Here is an 11,414-nt window from a genome sequence, read left to right on the forward strand (position 1 = left end):
TCCATGAATAAAATTGATATATTAAATAATAATAAATGATATATAAATAATAATAATATTAATGCTTATTTATATGTTAAAAGTAATAATATATAATATATATAAAATATATATTATAATATATATTAAATAATAACACATTAATAAAATTGATATATTAAATAATAATAAATGATATATAAATAATAATAATAATGCTTATTTATATATTAAAAGTAAAAATATATAATATATATATTAAATAATAATCATATATTATAATGTATATTAAATAATAACACATTAATAAAACTTATATATTAAATAATAAAAATAATATGTAAAATAATAAAAACAATGTTTATTTATACCCACTTTTTTCTCTCCACTAAGGAGATACAATGTGGCCAACATTAAAAACACAACACACTTGGAAATATATAAATATACAAAAATTGAAACACAATTAAATATCATTGGTTTTGTTGTTGAACTCCATCAAACCTATTATAAACTATTAAAAAAAGAGAGTCATGAACTAGAAATTCAGTTAAAATCCATAAAACATATTATAAACTATTAAGAAAAGAGATTCATGAACTAGTTCATATGGGAACCTGAAGTGGGTGGTGAAAACTATTCAGACTATGTCCCCTTTAACCCTGGTTGCCAAAGCCCCGCCCTTTTCCGGAAGAGAGAGAGAGAAAATGACGATGGGCACAACATAGAGTTCCAAAAAGTGAAGAGGAAGATGTAATGTCACACTTCTGAGTTCATTTTAAATATTATACTTTCCCATTTCCTACAAAATATAGTGACAATAGCAGTAAATAGGAGTGACTTTTAGAGGAAAGCCTATGGGAGAACTACAAATCCCAACATTCGGAGAGAGGAAGCCAGGAGATGTTAACAGTGGGAAAAAAACACACACTGTCCCTTTAAGAAAACTCCCTGTAGAAGACATTGGTGGACTACAACTCCCATGATGCCTCCTTCCTGGAAGTTGCAGCAGGAAGGACACAGTTTGTGATCTCCAGCCCAATAGGATTGCAGGTGAGTGCTCAAATCTCCCAGGTGGACTGCAAATCCCATTTCCCCTTGTTCTTATAGGATTGTGGACTACAAATCCCATTTCCCCTTTGTTCCTATAGGATTGTAAGCCAAGCCCCATTGGTTTGCATTGCTAATTCTATGCATAAGCCTGTATAGCAGGTTTGGGCCAACTTGGGCTCTCCAGGTGTTTTGGACTCCAACTCCCATAATTCCTAACAGCCTACCGGCTGTTAGGAATTATGGGAGTTGGAGTCCAAAACACCTGGAGGGCCCAAGTTGGCCCAGGCCTGCTATATAGGATTAAAGGCAAGTGGTTTGCATTTGGAGCATCAACTCTTGGCTGGACTACAAATCCCATCTCCCTTTGCATTGGACTCCTATGGACAGCCCTATAGTGTTGCCCAGTTATACTCTGCTTTGAAATGCAAGGAGAGGCTACTAATAAAATTACTACTACTATTATTAGTCCCTTGGGTTGTATTACTATTTCTATATATGACGTTGTTGTTGTTGTTGTTGTTGTTGCCACGTCCATAGGGTTGCATTCGTATTTAAGGGTATGACCCTATAAGATTATCGCCTTGGATAGTGTTAGTATTTATATAGATGACCCTATAGGATTATGGCCAAATTAGTTGGGTTATATTATTATATCTGTTGTTGTTGTGATGGCCAAGTCCCTTGGGTTGTATTGCTATTTCTGTATATCAGTATTATTATTGTTATTATTATGGACAAGTCCCTTGGGTTGTGTTACTATTTCTGTATATGAGTATTATTATTATTGTTGTTGTTATTATTACCAAGTCCCTTGGGTTGTATTACTATTTCTGTATATGAGTATTATTACTATTATTATTGTTATTATTATGGCCAAGTCCCATGGGTTGTATTATTATTTCTGTATATAAGTATTATATACTTATACTTATTATTGTTGGTCAAGTCCCTTGGGTTGTATTACTATTTCTGTATATGAGTATTATTATTATTGTTATTATTGTTATTATTATGGCCAAGTCATTTGGGTTGTATTACTACTTCTGTATATGATTATTATTATTATTATTATTATTATTATTATGGCCAAATCCCTTGGGTTGTGATACTATTTCTGTATATGAGTATTATTATTATTATTATTATTATTATTATTATGGCCAAATCCCATGGGTTGTATTACTACTTCTGTATATGAGTATTATTATTATTATTATTATTATTATTATTATGGCCAAATCCCTTGGGTTGTGTTATTATTTCTCTATATGAGTATTATTATTATTATTATTATTATGGCCAAATCCCTTGGGTTGTGTTATTATTTCTGTATATGAGTATTATTATTATTATTATTATTATTATGGCCAAATCCCTTGGGTTGTGTTATTATTTCTGTATATGAGTATTATTATTATTATTATTATTATTATTATTATGGCCAAATCCCTTGGGTTGTGTTACTATTTCTGTATATGCGTATTGTTATTATTATTATTATTATTATGGACAAGTCCCTTGGGTTGTGTTACTATTTCTGTATATGAGTATTATTATTATTATTATTATTATTATTATTATTATTATTGCCAAGTCCCTTGGGTTGTGTTACTATTTCTGTATATGAGTATTATTATTATTATTATTATTGCCAAGTCCCTTGGGTTGTGTTACTATTTCTGTATATGAGTATTATTGTTATTATTATGGACAAGTCCCTTGGGTTGTGTTACTATTTCTGTATATGAGTATTATTGTTATTATTATGGACAAGTCCCTTGGGTTGTATTACTATTTCTGTATATGAATATTATTATTATTATTATGGTCAAGTTCCTTGGGTTGGATTACTATTTCTGTATATGAGTATTATTGTTATTATTATTATTGCCAAATCCATTGGGTTGGATTACTATTTCTGTATATGAGTGTTGTTGTTGTTGTTGTTGTTATTATGGCCAAGTCCCTTGGGTTGTACAGGGTTAGTCAAAATGCATAGGCCAATAAGCCATTCAATTGAATGGCTTATTGGCCTATGCATTTTGACTAACCCTGTATTACTATTTCTGTATATGAGTATTATTATTATTATTATTATGGCCACATTCCTTGGGTTGGATTACTATTTCTGTATATGAGTATTGTTATTATTATTATTGCCAAATCCCTTGGGTTGGATTACTATTTGTGAATATGAGTATTGTTGTTGTTGTTGTTGTTGTTGTTGTTGTTATTATGGCCAAGTCCCTTGGGTTGGATTACTATTTCTGTATATGAGCATTACTATTATTATTGTTATTGTTGTTGTTATTATTATTATTATTATTATTATTATTATTATGGTCAAGTTCCTTGGGTTGGTTTACTATTTCTGTATATGAGTATTATTATTGTTATTATTATGGACAAGTCCCTTGGGTTGGATTACTATTTCTGTATATGAGTATTATTATTGTAATTATTATGGACAAGTCCCTTGGGTTGTGTTACTATTTCTGTATATGCGTATTATTATTGTTATTATTATGGACAAGTCCCTTGGGTTGGATTACTATGTCTGTATATGAGTATTATTGTTATTATGGCCAAATTCCTTGGGTTGTATTACTATTTCTGTATGAGAGTATTATTATTATTGTTATTATTATGGCCAAATCCCATGGGTTGTATTACTATTTCTGTATATGAGTATTGTTATTGTTATTGTTATGGCCAAGTCCCCAGGATTGCATTACTATTTCTGTATATGAGTATTATTATTGTTGTTATTATGGCCAAGTCCCTTGAGTTGTGTTACTATTTCTGTATATGAGTATGATTATTATTGTTGTTGTTATTATTATGGCCAAATTCCTTGAGTTGTATTACTATTTCTGTATATAAGGAGTATTATTATTATTGTTATTTTTATGGCCAAGTCCCTTGGGTTGTATTACTATTTCTGTATATGAGTAGTATTATTATTGTTATTATTATTATTATTATTATGGCCAAGTCCCTTGGGTTGTATTACTATTTCTGTATATAAGTATTATATACGTATACTTGTTATTGTTGGTCAAGTCCCTTGGGTTGGATTACTGTTTCTGTATATGTGTATTATTATTGTTGTTATTATTATTGCCAAATCCCTTGGGTTGGATTATTATTGCTGTTATTGTTGTTATTATGGCCAAGTCCCTTGGGTTGGATTACTATTTCTGTATATTATTATTATTATTATTATTATTGCCAAGTCTCTTGGGTTGGATTACTATTTCTGTATATGAGTATTATTATTATTATTGTTATTATTATGGCCAAATCTCTTGGGTTGGATTACTACTTCTGTATATGTGTATTATTATTATTGCTATTATTATGGCCAAATCCTTTGGGTTGTATTATTATTTCTGTATATGAGTATTATTTTTATTATTATTATTGCCAAGTCCCTTGGGTTGTGTTACTATTTCTGTATATGAGTATTATTATTATTATTGTTATTGTTATTATTATTATTGCCAAGTCCCTTGGGTTGTGTTACTATTTCTGTATATGAGTATTATTATTATTGTTGTTATTATTATTATTATTATTGCCAAATCCCTTGGGTTGTGTTACTATTTCTGTATATGAGTATTATTATTATTATTGTTGTTGTTGTTATTATTATTATTATTATTATTATTATTATTATTGCCAAATCCCTTGGGTTGTGTTACTATTTCTGTATATGAGTATTATTATTATTATTGTTGTTGTTATTATTATTATTATTATTATTATTATTATTATTGCCAAATCCCTTGGTTGTGTTACTATTTCTGTATATGAGTATTATTATTATTGTTGTTGTTGTTGTTATTATTATTATTATTATTGCCAAATCCCTTGGGTTGTGTTACTATTTCTGTATATGAGTATTATTATTATTACTATTGCCCAATCCTTTGGGTTGTGTTACTATTTCTGTTTATGAGCATTATTATTATTATTATTATTATTATTATTATTATTATTGTCAAGTCCCTTGGGTTGGATTATTATTTCTGTATATGAGTATTATTATTATTATTATTATTATTATTATTATTATTACCAAGTCTCTTGGGTTGTGTTACTATTTCTGTATATGAGTATTATTATTGTTGTTGTTGTTATTATTATTATTATTGCCAAGTCCCTTGGGTTGTGTTACTATTTCTGTATATGAGTATTATTATTATTATTATTATTATTATTGCCAAGTCTCTTGGGTTGTGTTACTATTTCTGTATATGAGTATTATTATTGTTACTATTATTTCCTCTTTTTCCAGGACTTTGATTGTCCAGTCATCAAATGGGTGGCCTTGACCTGGCCGAAGAGTCGGACGATGCGGACCCTTCCACGCTGGCCGTGGGCACTTGTCCCGGGATGTGCCCGGCCTCAGAGTTTGACCGCCGCCGGCGCCAACGCCGCCTCCACCGCCTGGAGCTGGGCCCCCCTCCCTCGTGCCAACCGGACGCATCATTAGCGGTCAAGGAATACTCCCGCCCGGCGGCCGGAAAGCCCCCTCCGTGTCCGCAGGAGCTGCGCCCGCCCTCCGTTCTACTGGACACCGTCCGGCACCTCTTGTCCTTAGACGGCAATGCCAAGGGAGACGAAGCCGAGCGCTGTGCCTTTGTGACCGACCGCCTCCGCGCCGTCCGGCTGGACCTGACCCTCCAGCGCTTGACCGGCCGGCCTTGCGCCATCCCCATCCTGGAGCGGGCCCTGGTCTTCCTCCTCCACGCCGGGTGTCGGCTTCACGGCCAGCCGGACGCCCGCTTCGATGCCCACCTTCACCGGGAACAGGTCCAGGAGAGCTTTGCTGCCTTACGACGTGCCTACCGTGAGGGTCAAGCCAAAGGTCAAGGGGTCGCCGCCATTGCCACCGAGCCCCGCTTCCAAGCCCTCTTCCTTCTGTACAATTTGGGTGAGGACAGCGGGCAGTTGGACACACTGGGTGGGAGATGGGGGGGCAATAACACCATGTAAACACGATGTTCCTGGGTGAGAAAACGTGGTCACCTGTCCAATGCCCAGTGGCTTAATTTATATTTGGTCAGTGGTTTCAGTTATATTTGGTCCCATGTCCAATGCCCAATATCTTAACTTATATTTATTTGGTCAGTGGCTGAACTTATATTGACTTCTATTCAGTCCCCTGTCCAATGTCCAGTGGCTTAACTTATATTTGGCCACATGTCCAGTGGCTTAACTTATATATTTGGTCACCCAGCCAGTGGCTTCATTTATATTCCATCCGTGGTGTAACTTCTATTCGGTCACCTGTCCACTGCCCAATGGCTTAACTTATATTTGGTCACCTGTCCAATGGCCAGTGGCTTTATATCTGGCCAGTGACTTAAGTTATATTCGGTCACATGTCCAGTGGCTTAATTTGTATTCAGCCAGTGACTTAACTTCTATTTGGTCACCTGTCCAGTGCCCAATGGCTTAACTTATGTTTGGTCACATGTCCAGTGGCTTAACTTCTATTCGATCACCTGTCCAATGCCCAGTGGCTTAACTTATATTGGTCACCTGTCCAGTGGCTTCATTTATATTCTATCCATGCCGTAACTTCTATTCGGTCACCCGTCCAATGACCAGTGGCTTAAGTTATATTTGGTCACATGTCCAGTGGCTTAAGTATTTGGTCAGTGGCTTAACTTATATTCGGCCACCCATCCAATGACCAGTGGCTTAAGTTATATTTGGTCACATGCCCAGTGGCTTAATTTGTATTCAGCCAGTGACTTAACTTATATTTGGTCACTTGTCCAATGCTCAATGGCTTAACTTATGTTTGGTCACCTGTCCAATGGCCAGTGGCTTTATATTCAGCCAGTGGCTTAAGTTATATTTGGCCAGATGTCCAATGGCTTCATTTATACATTTGGTCACCCGTCCAGTGGCTTCATTTATATTCTAGCCGTGGCATAACTTCTGTTTGGTCACTTGTCCAAGTGCCCAATGGCTTAAGTTATATTTGGTCACCTGTCCAATACCCAATGGCTCAAGTTATATTTGGTCACATGTCCAGTGGCTTAACTTATATTTGGTCAGTGGCTTAACTTGTACTCAATCATTGACTTAACTTACATTTGGTCAGTGGCTTATATTCGATCAGTGGCTTAACTTGTATTCGGTCAGTGGCTGAACTTATATTTGGTCAGTGGCTTAACTTGTATTCGGTCACCCATCCAATGACCAATTGCTTAAGTTATATTTGGTCACATGTCCAGTGGCTTAATTTATATTCAGTCAGTGGCTTAACATATTCGGTCACCCGTCCAATGACCAATGGCTTAAGTTATATTTGGTCAGTGGCTTAATTTATATTTGGTCAGTGGCTTAACTTATATTTGGTCAGTAGCTTAACTTATATTTGGTCAGTGGCTTAACTTGTATTCGGTCAGTGGCTGAACTTATATTCGGTCAGTGGCTTAACTTATATTCGGTCAGTGGCTTAACTTGTATTTGGTCAATGGCTGAACTTATATTCAGTCAGTGGCTTAACTTGTATTCGGTCAGTGGCTTAACTTATATTTGGTCGGTGGCTTAACTTGTATTTGGTCAGTGGCTTAACTTATATTCGGTCAGTGGCTGAACTTATATTTGGTCAGTGGCTTAACTTGTATTTGGTCAGTGGCTTAACTTATATTTGGTCGGTGGCTTAACTTGTATTTGGTCAGTGGCTTAACTTATATTTGGTCAGTGGCTGAACTTATATTTGGTCAGTGGCTTAACTTTTATTTGGTCAGTGGCTTAACATGTATTTGGTCAGTGGCTTAACTTATATTTGGTCAGTAGCTTAACTTGTATTCGGTCAGTGGCTGAACTTATATTCGGTCAGTGGCTTAACTTATATTTGGTCAGTGGCTTAACATATTTGGTCAGTGGCTTAACTTATATTCAGTCAGTGGCTTAACTTATATTCAGTCAGTGGCTTAACTTATATTCGGTCAGTGGCTGAACTTATATTTGGTCAGTAGCTTAACTTATATTTGGTCAGTGGCTTAACTTGTATTCGGTCAGTGGCTGAACTTATATTCGGTCAGTGGCTTAACTTATATTTGGTCAGTGGCTTAACTTGTATTTGGTCAGTGGCTTAACTTGTATTCGGTCAGTGGCTGAACTTATATTCGGTCAGTGGCTTAATTTATATTCGGTCAGTGGCTTAACTTGTATTTGGTCAGTGGCTGAACTTATATTCAGTCAGTGGCTGAACTTATATTCGGTCAGTGGCTTAACTTGTATTTGGTCAGTGGCTTAACTTGTATTTGGTCAATGGCTGAACTTATATTCGGTCAGTGGCTTAATTTATATTCGGTCAGTGGCTTAATTTGTATTTGGTCAGTGGCTTAACTTGTATTCGGTCAGTGGCTTAACTTGTATTCGGTCAGTGGCTTATATTTGGTCAGTGGCTTATATTTGGTCAGTGGCTTAACTTGTATTCGGTCAGTGGCTAAACTTTTATTCGGTCAGTGGCTTAACTTGTATTTGGTCAGTGGCTTAACTTGCAATCGGTCAGTGGCTTATATTCGGTCAGTGGCTTAACATAGTCGATCAGTGGCTTAACTTAAATTTGGTCAGTGGCTTATATTCAGTCAGTGGCTTAACATATTTGGTCACCCATCCAATGGCTTAAGCTATATTTGGTCACATGTCCATTGGCTTAGCTTATATTCAGTCAGTGGCTTAACTTATATTCGGTCAGTGGCTTGACGTATACTTGGTCACTCATCCAATGACCAGTGGCTTAAGTTATATTTCGTCACATGTCCAGTGGCTTAACTTGTATTCGGTCAGCGGCTTAATTTATATTCGGTCAGTGGCTTGACTTATATTCGGTCATCCAGCCAATGACCAATGGCTTAAGTTATATGTGGTCACTTGTCCATTGGCTTGACTTATATTCGGTCACCTGTCCAGTGACCAATGGCTTAAGTTATATTTGGTCACATGTCCAGTGGCTTAGCATATATTCGGTCAGTGGCTTAACTTATATTTGGTCACCCATCCAATGAGCAATGGCTTAAGTTATATTTGGTCACCTGTCCAGTGGCTGAACTTCTATTTGTTCACCTGTCCATTGCCCAGTGGCTTACATGATACTCTCCTTCCTTCCCGAACAGGTTCTCCGGCCGCCCTCCGGCAAGTCCTCCTCCTCCCCAAAGGCACCCGGACCTCCCCAGAGGTCATCCTGGCTTTGGCCATCCACTGGGCCTTCCTGGAGCGCAACTTTGCCCGCGTTTTCCGCCTGGCCCGCGCACTGCCTTACTTGCCCAGCTGTGCCTTGTGGCCTCACTTGGTGGGCGCACGCCGGCAGGCTTTGGCCGTCCTCAGCCACGGCTTCAGCTCCCGGAATTGCCGGTACCCCTTGGCGCGGCTGGCGCGGATGCTGGCCTTGGGCGGCGTTGAGGAGGCCGCCCAATTGTGTCGGGCGCACGGCTTGACCGTAGTGGACGACAGCGTGGTTTTCCAAAAGGGAGCCTGGAAGGACTCGGCGTCGCCGGAGCATCCGTGGCCATGTTGCCCATTCATGGAGGGCAAAAGGGGGAAAGGGACTCTGCTGGACCTGGCAGAACGCCTCTGCAGCGAACTCGGAACTCTTTAATACTACTACTACTACTACTACGAACTCTTTACTACTACTACTACTACTACGAACTCTTTAATACTACTACTACTACTAAGAACTCTTTACTACTACTACTACTACAAACTCTTTACTACTACTACTACTACTACTACGAACTCTTTACTACTACTACGAACTCTTTAATACTACTACTACGAATTCTTTAATACTACTACTACTACGAACTCTTTAATACTACTACGAACTCTTTAATACTACTACTACTACGCACTCTTTACTACTACTACTACTACGCACTCTTTACTACTACTACTACGAACTCTTTAATACTACTACTACTACTACGAACTCTTTAATAGTACTACTACTACTACTACTACTACTAATAATAATAATAATAATAATAATAATTTACCCTCTCCTTGCTGGAAAATAATAATATATCCCGAACGGCTTGAGAGTAATAAATTATTATTATCGTCATCGGCATCATCAGTTGTTATTAAACACTCGTTCTTCTTGGAGGAGACTAATAATAATAATTTATTCTGTCTTTACTGGAGAAAATATATCCTCAACAATGACATTATTATTATTATTATTTTGTTATTATTACTATTATTATCATTATATGTTATTATACTCTCATTCTTCTTGAGGAGATATTATTATTCATCTCCTCAAGAAGAATGAGTGTAATAACATATAATGATAATAATAGTAATAATAATAATAACATACAATAATAATTTATTCCCTTTGCAAGAGAAAATGTATCCCCAACAATGTGAGACATTATTATTATTATTATTATCATTATTTTGTTATTACTATTATTTTTATTATATGTTATTACACTCTAATTCTTCTTGAGGAGATATTATTATTCATCTCCTCAAGAAGAATTAGAGTGTAATAACATATGATGATAATAATAGTAATAATAATCATACAATAATAATAATTTATTCTCTCTTTGCTAGGGAAAATACATCCCCAACAATGTGAGACTATTATTATTATTATTATTATTATTATATGTTGTTATTATCATTACTATTATTATCATTATATATTATTACACTGTCATTCTTCTTGAGATATTATTATTCATCTCTTCAAGAAGAATTAGTGTAATAGCATATAATGATAATAGTAATAATAATAACATACAATAATAATTTATTCCCTCTTTGCTAGAGAAAATATATCCCAAACAATGTGAGACAATAATAATAATAATAATAATAATAATAATAATATGTTGTTGTTTTTATTATCATTACTATTATTATCATTATATGTTATTACACTCTCATTCTTCTTGAGGAGATATTATTATTAATCTCCTCAAGAAGAATGAGTATAATAACATATAATGATAATAGTAATAATAATAACATACAATAAGAATAAGAATAATAATTTATTCTCTCTTTGCTGGAGAAAATATATCCCCAACAATATGAGACTATTATTATTATATGTTATTGTTATTATCATTACTATTGTTATCATTATGTTATTACACTCTCATTCTTCTTGAGGCGATAGTATTCGTCTTCTCAAGAATGAGAGTGTAGTAAGATATAATGATAATAATAATAACATACAATAATAATAATAATTTATTCTCTCTTTGCTAGGGAAAATATATCCCCAACAATGTGAGACTATTATTATTATTATTATTATTATTATTATTATTATATGTTGTTATTATCATTACTATTATTCTTGAGGAGATATAATAGTAGTAGTAGTAGTA

The 11,414-nt window shown here is 35.1% G+C and overlaps 1 protein-coding gene across 1 annotated transcript; it reads left to right on the forward strand.

Moving 5' to 3' along the window:
• The first annotated feature begins 802 nt into the window (after positions 1–802).
• Positions 803–10,057, forward strand: SAC3D1 (SAC3 domain containing 1). Its single transcript, XM_060757869.2, has 3 exons — positions 803–1,032; positions 5,333–5,971; positions 9,180–10,057. The coding sequence occupies exons 2-3, from the start codon at positions 5,356–5,358 to the stop codon at positions 9,659–9,661; spliced, it is 1,098 nt and encodes a 365-aa protein (XP_060613852.2). The 5' UTR covers positions 803–1,032; positions 5,333–5,355; the 3' UTR covers positions 9,662–10,057.
• The last annotated feature ends 1,357 nt before the right edge of the window (positions 10,058–11,414 follow it).

The sequence above is a fragment of the Anolis sagrei genome, chromosome 12 (assembly GCF_037176765.1).
Source record: "Anolis sagrei isolate rAnoSag1 chromosome 12, rAnoSag1.mat, whole genome shotgun sequence".
NCBI classification, from domain to species: Eukaryota; Metazoa; Chordata; class Lepidosauria; order Squamata; family Dactyloidae; genus Anolis; species Anolis sagrei.

Excerpts from the sequence above, each read along its gene's own strand:
- SAC3D1 (XM_060757869.2), top strand. The coding sequence starts at position 5,356 with ATGGGTGGCCTTGACCTGGCCGAAGAGTCGGACGATGCGGACCCTTCC. Across the intron at positions 5,972-9,179 it reads CTTCCTTCTGTACAATTTGG|GTTCTCCGGCCGCCCTCCGG; the intron begins GTGAGGACAGCG and ends CTTCCCGAACAG.